This window comes from Pocillopora verrucosa, chromosome 12 (assembly GCF_036669915.1).
Source record: "Pocillopora verrucosa isolate sample1 chromosome 12, ASM3666991v2, whole genome shotgun sequence".
NCBI lineage: Eukaryota > Metazoa > Cnidaria > Anthozoa > Scleractinia > Pocilloporidae > Pocillopora > Pocillopora verrucosa.
The window spans coordinates 14,884,274-14,898,301 of NC_089323.1; the positions used below are offsets into that span (position 1 = coordinate 14,884,274).

Sequence of the window (14,028 nt, forward strand, 5' to 3'; positions counted from 1 at the left end):
TTTATGTGAAATTTACATAATTGCTCTGTAGATTACTGAAATTTGAGAAGTGGACGAAAATTAGAATAATGCCTTCTTGACCTTTCTCTCTTCTCTTCGGTGATCAAAGCTGAAACGATTTCCGCTACGAGGTGACAAAATTTTAGCCTTTTCAATGTAGTTCTTTGCTTTGCTTTGGTATAGAAAATGACATCACCAAACAGACCGCGGTCGTATTTTTAGCCGCTCACCAACTCTCCATTCATATGTTAATTCCCAATCTTCACCTCTTGCCCTTGTGATGTCATTCAACTTTCAAATTAGTCGAAAGCTCTAAAGAGAGAACACACGGGCAAGCGCGGACTTTGTAAGAGTGATCCGGAAATTCAGCGATAATGATAGCTAAACTTTTCCTCTTCTGGATATCCCTGACAAGACTGTCATTCGAGCAGCTCTGTACATATTTGATTTATACGACGCGGTACATCTTCTGTTTTTAGGAGTCATCGGCATTTGCTTGAGAATCGTTCAGCGCGGGTCATGGAGCGTTAACAGAAAGGTCCGATCAAGTCTTCGATCGCCCACTACTTCTGGAAAAAAACGTGGTTCCGTCTCTTTTGCTGCCGGAACTAAATTTTATCCCATTCAAAGCCATTCTACTCCGGTAGGTGAAAGGTTTTTTCTTTTAATTGTATGCTAGCGGGAAAACTGTTTACTGTAGGAGACATCTTTATGACCTCGAGGCATCAACTTTCATCGATAGCCTTCAAAGTATTGCTCTGCGGACAATTTGTACACAACGCAGCTGGACTGATATTGAATGTACTCAATATAACCCGAGGCTCTGTGGTAAGGCTTTGTAAACAGTTTTCCTCTTTTCTGTTTTGCAGCTAAACTGGACGATATTACGGAACGTGGGCCCCTTGTCAACCATGTCAGAAACTTGGAAAGCTCAGCGATCTTCCTTGAAAATCTCTCTAACCACAGATGATGGAGAAGAAGTGACGGAGGGAGACAGGTACGTTATGTTTTGTTATTATTTTTTCGTGTTAATCTTACCCAGCCCTTGGTTTTATAATGAGGCTTCTATACCTGTGAAACTGATGATTTCAGCTTTGTAGTTGTAACGTGAATTAATCCCCTGCAGTTTTAAAACGAGCAATTTTTCGAATGTTCGAAGTTGCTGTTGATTCGAATCCAGCTGTATTTTTCTTCTTTTTTTTACATAATTTTCTTTTGGATAAAGCTGCACGGATAATTGCCCCAAGCTTATGAGCAGACTGTGGGTTTATTTACATACTGTCAAAGATAGTTCTGATATTTTTTTTGCATGTTTTACTAGTTTATCATTTCCAAGTAGTACCTTTGGCAAAGCGGGAATTTTTTCGGGAGGCCGGTTTCTTTCATTGATAAAATTAAATTCCTCGCTCGCGTTGGGCGTTCGTGTATTTTGTGAACAAAGGACATGTCAAGAATTAAATGAAGCTACGAATACAGTCCGTTTATTGTCTGCAAGCTATGTTATAGACGATTGATCGTGCGAGTGTTTAATTCAAACGCATTTTACGGCCGATTTATTTTCAATTGAAAGAGATTGAGACGCCGATCGGGTATAACTTGTAAGTTTTCTGAGGAAAATTTTAATATTTTGCGATTTTTCTCTCTGTTATTGTGTATTTTGAACGGGAAATTGACTCATTTGCCGTCCTTACACGTTTGACAGAACTTGGTTTCCCAATGAACAGCTGTTTCGGCTGTAAAGGGTTCCTCGACATCTTGTTTCGTGTTCTTCCGTTATCGCTCGATGAACGATTTTTGGGAAGGACTGTTCGATGTCTTTGTTGATGTGTGCTAAAATTATAAAAACAATTCTTGTGACCTCTGTAGTCAAAACATAGTGATTTCGCTTCAGGACGAGTATCAATGCCGGTTGTTGTTTGAAGTAATTTTGATAATGTGAACCCTGCAAATGGCGTCATTTTCTTCCCATCTTGCTTTACGCGAGCCCAGTATTCTTATAATTAATCTAAAAATGGCTATTTCGAGTTCTTGGGTAATTACAGTGGCTGAGCTTTAAATTTGGGCAACATTAAAGCATGCATGCGTATAGAAATAATGAACGTTTTTAAACCGGATAATGTCCGGTGAAAAATTAATAGCCGATCAAAATTTAGTGAAAAATTCTAACGAACGAACAGCTTACAAATGTATGACTTAATTTTCTTAGTACAAATTAGGAGTAAGTTTGTGAAAAAAGATATATTCATATGATAATGTTCAAAACACAACTTAAGTCTTTTAGTTCGAGTTGCCAGTGTCATTACCCTGTTTGTAATTAATTTTACACCTGATATATGTTCCAAGATGATTTTATCCTGTCTGGTTATCATAATTAGGTCTAATATCAGAAAAAAAAGGAAATGGGTTATCTTTTTCTGTTATTTATTTTAAAAATTTTCAAGACTTTTGTTATTGTGGTTTGCCAGGTGATCAGTATATTGTAGTTGAAAAAAGTGACAAAAATGTGCAAATTTATTCTGAGTTGTTGTAAATTATTTAAAATATGTATTTGGAAAATAGAGATCATTTCCTTGTAACTAGCATTGTGCTCTGCATTTAAAACTTTTCATGAATAACACAAAAAAAAAAAGCTTACAGGATTTTTTATCTTTTTGCACATGAAAAGGTCTCTGTGTTAGCTAGTGAAATATTAATTAGCTGAAGTAGATTTTGATTGTAAATATGTTTTTTCAGATACTTTCCTCATCCCAGTGTGTCAAAACTATCAGTTTTGATTCTGAAATCTTAAACTTAGAGCACAGCTAATGGTTTTTAACTGTTAATTTTTTTTTGAGATCTAAGATGAACTCTTTAAGAAAGAATAAAGGCAGTATTTTGTTTTAATGTCCCTGCAATGCAGTTTGGGTGCTATTACAGTGACATATGTACATGCAACCTTTTCAGTATCTGTGTTTACTGGCTATTTAATAAGTCTTGAATGAAAAGACAGGTGAAGAAAGAACTGTGGTAATTTAATGAGTAAAAGAGCTTGCACTAGCTTTGACAGCACTAGCTGTTGCTGGCTTTCTGTGAAAAATCTCCAGGTGTTGTTTACTTGTTCGTCAGTTTGCTTTGAAAATGAGGCAGCTGCCTAATGCTTTCTAAAAGTTCAGCATTGGATAGTGATCAAGACAGCACTGGTTCAAATCTTGTTCAGAATTCTTAATTTTTCCTTTTTTCCCATACTTGTGGAGTATTGTTTGTGGAATCTAGATGGGTGGTGTTGCATTCTTTTTTCATGACTTATTCCTTAGCTTAGAATTTTAAATTTATTTGCAAGAGATCTGCATATTATAAAATAAGTATGTGATTGTATGATTATATGTATGCATTATAATGACCAAGTGTGAGATCAAGATGGCTGGATGTTGGCAGAGTTCCTTGTTTGCATTTTTCTGGACTGAGATGAAGCTGAGTTCTATAATAATAAAAAAATAAAATGAGGCTAATATCCAGCCATGTCTACCAAACAAGCTTGTTCAAGAAAGGATTTATTATGTTGCGAAAATATTTTGCTTTATTATAAAGCAAGAATGATTTTTGTATTTTGAGAGATGAGAAAGAAAGCCATATTTCTTTGTTTTCAGCACAATAAAACCGCAAGAGTTGTTTATACTTTCTTTTGTTTTGACTGTCTTCTGCTGCTTTTTGTGTCGCAGTCACTGACTTTTTCCAAAAATTATGAACTATGTTAGTTCGCTTCAGGCAATGTTTTTCTTTCACGGGATCAAAGCAGGCAATCCTGAGTGAGCATTATACTGTAATAATTACATACTGCCTCTACAATTTTGTGCCACTGCATTTTGCTTGCTATGGTGTCCGAAGGTGAATTGTTACCAGTAATCAAAACATATCTTTTTCTTGAACACAATTCAGTTGAATTTGCTGTCAAAAAAATATGTTAATTTGCCATTGAGTAGGCTTTTTTTCTGCTAATCTTTAAATACATGGAGCAGGATTTAAGAGAATATTTAGCCTGTCAGTAAAAAATGCAAGGAGACCAAGAAGTGTTGTAGTCAGGAATGACCAAAATGTAATTTCTCCTTCCAAAATCAATACAGTATCAAGCAAACTTAGTGATGAGAATTCAGGAAAGATATCACCAACAGGATGATCATTTGATCCAATATCAAATTCTCAGAATTAACATTCTAGGAAATATAGTGGAATTCATGCCGCTGTGGAAAGGCCATTGTGATGTGTTTTTGTGAAGCAATCTAGATCTACCCTCATAATACCTCTCCAAGGAGCATGATAAACTATAAGTGACCAAGACAGAATTTCTCCCTACACTATCAAGCAGACAAGTGATGGGAATAAAGAAGAATATCAACCAGGGGATTATTAGATAATCCAATACCAAATTCCCTGGATTAACCATTTAAATCCCACATTAGTGACCAAGACAGAATTTCTCCTTAGAGTATCAATACATTATCAAGCAAGCAGTTAGTGAGAATAAAGAAGAATATAAATTAGGGGACTATTGGCAGTGTTCTCCTTTTCAGGCAGTAACCGGTATCATTTACTGCCAGTAGTACCTCTTATTACCACTTAAAATTGCTTGGAATTCTTGAAAACTCAACAGGTATTGCTTTATCGCTTTGAAAATTTATTTTACCTGTCATGCTTGAGAACACTGTATTGGTTGATGCAACACAAAATTCTTAGAACTAACATCATACGAATTGTATGGTAGACAGTAAGGGGAATTGCTAATAAGATCTTGGGAGTGAAAGGGTTAACTTCATGCAAATTGTATGGCTGAAAGTAAGGAGAGTTACTAATGAGATCTTCAGAGTGAAAAGGTCAATGTTTGAATGCAAAGTGTGAATGAAACATAACAACCCTGAGATGGACTTAAATGTCCATCCTGTTGTAGCCAACCTTAAAAAAACATGGTCAACAGCAAAGGTTTAAATTTATTTCAGATCGAGACAGGTGTTTTACTTCTTTGTCTTTTAAGATACCCTCTTGCTGGCACTTAAGAAATAAATAGTCCAGGAAAACACAACCCATTAGTGCTTTTGGAAAACACTGTGACTTTATAGGAAATTATATGATGATCACTTTTGGCATTCAAAGGGTTAATCAGTGTTCATATATACCACACAGGTTAATAGTGCTTTTTGCACACACTGATTGGCTAGTTTGGAAGTGAATAGAAGAGTACTATTCACCTCTGAGAAGCGACTTAAACAAAATCATGCGTCAACAGTTTCATTTCAGACCATGTTTTGGTATATCGAAAGAAATAAACTAATTTTTTTGTATCTGTGTAGTATAGACTACAACAGTTATTCACCTCACAATCTGTGTCATTAAAAGTGGTGAATATTGACCTCGCAGCTCAGTAAATGTCCACCACCATTCACCTCCACTTTGGTGAATAATTGTCAATTAGTATAGGTAATAAGATCTTAAGTGCAATTTGGTGTTAATGAGCAGGAATAAATTTTTTCAAAGACAGCAAAATTGCATGAGCCTGTAGGGTAAGTGGAATTTGCAGTCTTTGAAAAATTTACTAGTGCTTATTACACAAAATTGCAAGAGAAATCATGTTATTACTTGTTAATCATATTCATGAAAAAACATTACTGAGAGTCCAGACAGTGGAAATTTTGAAAGCATATACAGGCTATTTGTAATTTGCACTCATGTTACAACTTCGCTCTCATGTTACTCAAGAATGCATTTGTTTTCAGCCAATCTGAAGCACATGATTTTTTTCCTGTACATTATTATTGCCCTTGTTTATAACAATGCTAGCTAATTCCCGTAATTTGTACATCACAGTTCAATTCATCTTTGCTGTATTTTTCTATCTTGCCATTCTTACATTCTGCAGTTTCCTGCGAGGCCAATTATGTGTCTTGCACAATAAAAGAGAGTCAGAATACTCTAATTTGACATATCTGCATACTAGATCCTGCTGTTGCCTCCTCTGCTGTCAAGTGGAGGGAAATCAGGTTGTGTGTTAATGAGAAAGTTTTGAAATTGTAATTTCTATTATACCAAGAGTATCTGGGGATTAAATTTCTTTAAACCTTGGTCAGATTATGTGAAATTATTTCCAAAGTCTTTAAGGGTTTAGGATTAGGAAGGTACAAATTTGGTTTTAAAATGTGCATTTTTCTGAGGGACACAACAGTCATGTTTATCATGTAAACAGAAAAAATTGCACTGTAGCTATAGACATAGGCAGGCTTTAAATTAGCTCAAGGTAGATGTAGTTAGTACCAATGAATTGTCATGTTAAACTATTAGGTTATGCCACCGACAACAGTTATTTCTCAATTGATTAACAAGTAGGGTTTGGATTTGTTTCCATCCGCTTTTAATGTTTCTGCTTAGTACAGGAATTTTGCAAACAGTAAGCAAGACTGACAGGTTGTCAGAAGTAAAGAATTTGAATTTTTTATTTACTACATCAAACAAAACAAATCAAAGCAATCTTGGGGTGGGATTTACTTGAGGTACTTGAAAAAAAAGTTACCTCACGCATAGTTTTTGGTGCATTGTTCATGTTCTGTCTCTCAGGAGTGATCATCTTGTTACTTTTCCTTCCAATTTGAATATACTATACACAAAAAAGGTAACAAAAATAGGCAACTTCATTAGCTGGAGTGTGTTATCCTCAAATGCCTAGAGATTCTCCTCAACATTTTCACAACCAAACCTTTCACAGCCAAAAGGGAGAATTGCTTATCAGATCTTGAGGGTTAATTTGAACAGTAAAAGATCTGGCTAACTTTGTACACTAGATTGGAGATCCCAAGTGATATTGCAGTCACAGTGATTTCAGTTTATAAGCCATACCCTAAGAGGTGGGCTTATCACAGTTTAGGAAATGTCAGGGGTGAATTTTATGTTACTTTATGCTGGCACAAGCCTTCTCCTGGGAATGTGGCTGAAGTTCAGGGTATGGTATGCCCTGGTGAATGAGGAAGAGAGCTTGATATAAATTGTGCATAAAGTACCTTGCTGGTGCAAGGGAAGGCGTATAGGAGTTAAGATATTCTCATTACCTGCTTGCAAGATAATATATTGATATTATAGTGAGAAGTTACATGTTAATCTCTTCTGGGAGTTAAAGGGTTAAGAGTAGTCAGTCTTTAAGAAAACAGGAAGCTGTCTTTTTTATTTCATTTGTCTGAACAAAAAAAACAACAACAGCAACTTAAATGATTCTATTTCTGGCTTTGTGTTTGTCCCACAGACTTTTTGTTAATCCCAGCTTTGGTGAAAAAGTAATTCCGGTAATTTGCCAAAAATTGGCTCTCGTTTGTTTTCACAAGCACAGGATGAAGTTTGGACCTACTTCTTAATCCTTCAACTCCCAGACCAAATTTGTAATTCTCCCTACTGTGAACTATAGTAACAACTCTCATGATGTTAGTTACGAGAATTTAGTATTGGATCAACTAATTATCCCCAAATTGATAGTTTTCTTTATTCTCATCACTTGTCTGGTTGATAATGTATTGATAATGTAAGGAGAAATTTTGTCTTGGTCACTCATGGGAGTTAAAGGGTTAAGTTTTGACCTCTTCTCACCTCATGTTAAACAAAGCAGATTTTGTGAAGGGCAGATTCCATTTTGTCTAATCCAGTTCTAAAGGCATAAAGAGTGATTATTTAATTTTGTTAGAGTGCAATGTTTATATAACAATCTTTGTTTGCATTTAACTGATTCAAAATACATTCCTATGTTGAGATGTTTCTTTTTAGTGCAATTTCTACACAGATCGTGCAGAAATGTGGGAAAAATCAACTGTTTTAATGACCTCTTAATTTTTTTTGCAAGGTCTGCTAACACTGCAATACTGTTTTATTCATTTGATATGTATCGAGAGCTCATCTAAAGGTTCTTTGAAGTTATGTAATCCAACATGAATCTATATGAATTAACTCCAATGCACATGTATATGTTTGGGCTTTGGATTTTGCTGGTAATTGAAAGATATGACATGTGAATTTAGAGAGTCTTACTCCAACTTAATTATATTTGCCAACTTATTTCTAGTTGAAATGGTGTTGTGTTCATTCATAGGAAACTACTTGTTGATAATGTTAAATAGGCTCTTGATTACATAACAATTTGGGTCAAAATGACTTTGTAATCATTTTCCAATTTGAATGTGTTTTTTTTTAATTTCATCAGAATTAAGCTTCTGATTGTCTGCTGCAAAGGGAATGTGAATTTTTTTGCAGTTTGTTTTGATTTGCTTTGTTTTACGCATGGTTTGTCTTGATCAGAACAAGCAAAGAAAGTGCTTTTTTGTACATGAGATTAAAAGTAATTTGGTACCTTTTGTTATTTTAATTTAAGTCCCAGGGGATCCAAAACTACTCTCAAAACAAGAGGAGCAATGATTAGACTCATCTTTATGAATGTTCCATTTGTTAATTGATGGAGCTTTTTACAGGCAACTGTAGAAATATTGTCAGCTTGTTTTTCAACTGGAACAAGATTAATTGGATTTGAACTAAGAACACATGTATCTCTAGATAAGGCAGCAAATCAGAACATTACACCACTTCAACAGAACAAGGGCATGTTTTCTTTTTTTTTTGCTGTAGTATTTACCAGTTCTTAATTGGCTGACCCATTGATAACTCTAAGGCTTAAAGTCTCTTGAATGTTTTTCAGTAATTTGCACTCTGTTGAATGTAAACAATTCATTCTTTTCAGAGGTAAAATTTACATACTCCCTTTGCAATCAACATCATGAGATCTTAAATAGTCTCTTTGGTGTAATCATGGTTTTAGATGTGTGTTAACTTAAAATAATTACTCTTGCCTGTCTAAGCTGCAATGTAGAAATCCATGCATTGAATAAAAAAATGTCCTTGGCCCAGATCATTGAAAAAAGAACAAAAAACACTTTCAAAATTCCAGTCAAAACTCCCAAGTTGCTATGACACTTGAAGTTATTAATAATACATGTGATAGTGGTTGCGTTTCTTTATGTTACATGTTGATTGATTGTTTCTCAGCAGTTGTAAACCGACAGAGGCAAATAAATTTCAAGTAACCACTCATCTCTCTGTCTTCAAAATTTTATTGGAAATTTTAAATTTTGCTTGTTGAATATTACCAGCATGAAAAAGCAAGTAGATGGGTTAAGATTTATTTTTCAATACACTCTTTTTTATCAGCCATTGATGGATTAATTTTAATATTGTTAGAATTTTTTATTGGTTAGTGAAAATATTGTTCATGAATTTGGTAGCTTCTAGACAAAAACTGACCTGTGAAATATTTTTGACATTGTAATAATAATAATAATAATTTTGGTTAATTTATGCAAGACTCTGCGTTTGGACTTCAAACACAGCTGGCATTATTTAAAACAATGGGGCATTACCATATATGGATTGGTCTGTAGTTTCTACTCAATATATTATCTTCAAAGCAAAATATTCAAGCAAAAAAATTGATGCAGAATGAGTTTTACAGGGTTTTCCTCGACTTCATCCTTTCTAGGACTGTAACTGGGCATTTTTAAAGCAAAATGTTCAATGGAAATTTTCAAAAAACCGAAAATGGGCACGGAAATGGTCTTAAACACCTGGTCAAATGCTAATAGAAAACAGAAAGATGGGAGCTGTTGGTTCAAAGAAACAATCCTCAACATGGTATTTATGAGTTTTAATCTGCTTTCTTGCTTCTGTTCCCCTGCTATGTGATTATTCTGCATTTAGAGATGGTATTTTTTCTGTAACAAGTGCTTGTTAGCCCAGAAACAGTCTAGCTAACTCACAGAAATCTGCTCAAATCCTCAACGAATGGCGTGTGTTTAGATTGTTATTCCTTACAAAACATGGCTGACAGTTGAGTGAAAATTATGTTGCTGTCATTTGATTGATACAAGTTTAAAAAGCTGGAAGGATTTCCTAAAAAAGATGTATCACAATATTGTTATTTTTATCATGAAATCAAAGTATTTTGAGGAAGAACGTTTCTTGAGAAATAGGTTGATGTGTAATTATAACAGTTAAATTGGATGTGTTCTGAGTTTATGGTAATGGCTTTTACCTTTTGATATGAAGTTAGATATCTAGCCTGAAATCAAGATAAAAATGTACTAGTACTAGTAAATAGAATATTATGCTGGGAAATTCAGTGTACTATATTTCATTTTTCAATGTCTTGTGTGAAATATAGCCAACATGGACTTTTCATGTTACAAATGCCCAACATCTACATAATTATGTAAACTATATAAAACCTTGAGTCATCTGTATCTACATGGAGGTAAAAAGATGCCTCCTTTGTTCAAAATTGTACATCTGTCAGGATTATTTTGCTATATTTTCACATAGTGTAAGCAGCCTGTCTTATGATCTTCAAATGATTCACCTCAATGAACACAGTGACATATGTTAAACACAACAGTACGGTAAAGGTTTCTGTTGTCTTTTGCTGAGATCATTTGCATTTTAGCAAGACATTTATGTTTGCCAGTGCCTAGCTTGCTACTAATGAAAAGTTCTCTGTCTGAGGTAAATGTGCATGTGTTCTACTGTATTTCATATTTTTAATCTAATTTGATTTGGCACACTACACAATTTCTAGTACTTCACTTGCTGTAAATGAACATTCACAGTGTTATTGACAGATTCTCCAGAGCTCTATCCTTATTGTCTGAAATTTAACACTCAAACATGAATGCTATTTCAAATGGAAGATTGAGAATTTTTGGAATGTTTTGACAATGCCAGTCATTTTGCTCAGAAATAACATACATTAACTACATGTTTTCATGTTGTGCACTAAATATAACTCTCCATTTGTATTTCAAATATCTTTTTCTCGGTCTTTAGAGTTTTAGAAATCAAGTTTTAAAATCAGCATGGCAGTTATATGAATGAAAACACTTGCACTTGTTTATTAGTCTTTGCCCACAGTGTGAGCTAATTTATCACATGTTGTAGAAGTGGATTCAAGGTATCTTCCATTCCTTACTGTTGAGAATGAACATATGTTGTAATCCTTTGAGAATTTTTCAATAATTTTGTCATAAATCACACTTAAAGTAAGTCATATTCATACACTTCTGGAAAATTTTTTTTTCATTGGTGTATGGTCAGATGAGACAGCAAATATTGTAACAGTAGCTAGTAGAGACTAAGATAAATTCAAGTGAAGACTAATCATTTTTTCAGATACTTCACATGAAATTTTTTTTTAATTTCTTAAATCAGCACCTAAACTCACTGATCTTGTGGTATACAACTATGTTTCACACCTTTTCCATTGAATATCTCCTTTTGAACTGTTGGGGTAGGTTTTGATTCAAGTTGATTGGTGAGTTTTTGATAATTTATGTACAATCAACCCGAAGAAATCTTTATGTGTTAATAATACACCTACAGAAAACATTGTAATTGCACTTCTAACTGTCAACTGATGAATGCAATAGATTTTTTGTTCTTCTTCCTGTTTTTGTGACTTCTCTTAACCTTGGGTTTTCTCAAGCAGAAACAACAGAGTTGATAAAACTGCTTTTGATTGATTTGTAAAGACAAGGCACCAGAAGAGGGGTTATATTAACAGTGTATATTACTAGGCTTGCTTAACATAGTCAGATAAAATTTAAATTGTAAAAATTTTTGTAAAAGTAGGCCATATGCATGAAGCAAATTTCAGCCTTTTACCAAAAGGGAATTTATTTTCACTGATTTTAGCAGGGCATAAAATCACAAATATGATTGGAAAGATAACATAGACAAGTGCTTTTTTAATTTTTTTTTCTTAAAGCACTGTGTAGAATATTTTTAACCCTTAAAGGCTCTGTATATCTTTTCAAAATAGATTTTTATAAATGAATTCACTCTTACATTATCATTACATTTTCCGGTTTGAAGTTGATTAGGAGATTGAGAAACAAAAATCTACACAGGATTGTTCAATGACAAAAAGTTTTTAGAGCTAAAACTATGATGGTTTTTATGGCAGACAGTGCAGAGCGATGATGTTTAAATCTTTAGACGGAAAGTGTAAATAGAATGTGCAGTGTAGGAGATGTTTTTCATATTACAGTAGCCATGAATGTAATTCTCATGAAATGAATGTAACTTAGCCAACTTCATCACAGTGTGTATCCGGCACACTTTTTGTTAAGGAGAGCGTAAAATAAAGCTAGGTCAGATGAAAAAAAACCTTTGGTAGGAATAAACCAGAAGGGTCAAGGAGTGATAAGGATTAACACAGATTACAATATAAAGTGAGTATGGAAATATCTTGGCATAAATGTAATTATTTATCATGCTATGACTCACAGGTTGCTTTTTCAACCTAGTCTGATGGAGAGATGCTTTTAAATTCAGTGCTCTGTAGACTGGACTATCTCATACAGTATATGGAAGTAATCCACACTGAGGAAGTTAACCTTTTGGTGGGAAGTTTAGGCGATAATTGGTCTTTTAAATGTAACGTACATATAATGTTTACCTAGAGGACAGACTACATGACACATCTGTCGCATTTGAATGATTTACTCCAGATACTTTATTTTATTTAAGATAAATTGAAATTCCTTGTGGTTTGCTGTCAATTCTATTCAGCATTGCAGAGAAATCTGATTGATACATAAAAGACAAGACCATTCTCGATTTTTTAATATTTTATTTACTATTGGTAGTATTTTGGCTGGAAAGAATTTTAATGCAGCCTCTTTGATAATTGAAATCAGAAATTTCAATTTAAAAAATTACACCCAAATTTTTCAGGTTTTTTTTTTTTTTTTTTTTGCAATGATTGATTCACTCATCAGTACACCCCCATCTTTCAAGGGAAATACAAAAATGTTTTCTGCTCTTTGGTCCATCTGCACGTACTGTGGATGAACTTTAATGGGTATCTTATTAAGGTGTTCTTTTTTTTCCTCTCCTTGTAAAATGAAACAAAAATACACCATGGGAAGTAGGAAGTTTTATACAAGTGTCTGCGGTTGTCATAAACCGGGAAATAAATGTTTATCCCACTACTTTCAAGTGGTTGTTACTTTAAAGAAATGCTCTTTTTTCAGGAAGAGTTTACATTATTTACTTTAGAGTTTTCCATTGGAATATAATATAGCTGGCCAAAACTGCTGGCTAGTTCCCCATCTTTAGTGGGCTTCTTTCACCTCATTTTATTTGTACAGTAACCATAATTGTTGATAAAAAGTTATATGTATATGTATATACTGTTACCAAAATACCATGGAAGAAATCCAGCCATTTTTCAGCATTGAGTAGAATACTTTACCAGCAACACATGGAACTGATAGGAAATTTTATATATCTTCAGTAGTTGACCTCTATAGCATGAAATCTAGCAAAACAACTTATTTTTCCTAATAACATGGCTGCTTATTATTTCCCTCTACTTGCAAACTCATCAGCATGGATGTCCTTTTAGTTAATCTCAATTTAGTTGAAGATTATAGCTTGCATTGGGATTGTGATCTTTTTCTCTACTGAATGCTTAACTCTACTAGGCCATATAATTACCAACATGAATAAGAAAGCATCTTGACTTTTACTGCAACAATGTACCAGTGTAATTTAAAGGACTTGCACAGCCTGAAATTAAGCAGCCATTTACAGATATATTGCCAGCCTTTCCTTTATCCTCCAGTTATAGGGAAATAATACATGTGTGTTTGTTATCTTTCTTCACTAACTATAAGATTGTATGTTGCCATCAAATTTGGTCACAAAGGTATTTCTTAGTGAAATAATATATCAGTTTGGTTGTGTGATAATTCATTTATAGTAACACCAAAACTGCACCATCCAACATTCAAAGCTTTGGATGCATTCACTCTTCCAGTCTAAAACATTACTTTGTTACCCTTTATGCCATGACATTGATCAGTATACTGTTCTCAATACATTTTCTATGATACTTACAAAAGTAATTTGTTTGACAATCAATAGCTTTACTATTTAGGGATCGTTTTCTTTATTCTCCAAACCTAAATGTGAGATTCTAGA

General features: G+C 33.9%; 1 protein-coding gene across 1 annotated transcript in view; it reads left to right on the forward strand.

Moving 5' to 3' along the window:
• Positions 1-359: 359 nt before the first annotated feature.
• The window catches only part of LOC131778474 (3',5'-cyclic-AMP phosphodiesterase 4C-like), a 32,122-nt gene continuing 18,453 nt past the window's right edge, over positions 360-14,028 (forward strand). The window contains 3 exon segments of the mRNA XM_059094893.2: positions 360-438; positions 441-643; positions 870-997. Of these exon segments, the coding sequence (XP_058950876.2) occupies positions 375-438; positions 441-643; positions 870-997 (395 nt within the window). The 5' untranslated portion in view covers positions 360-374.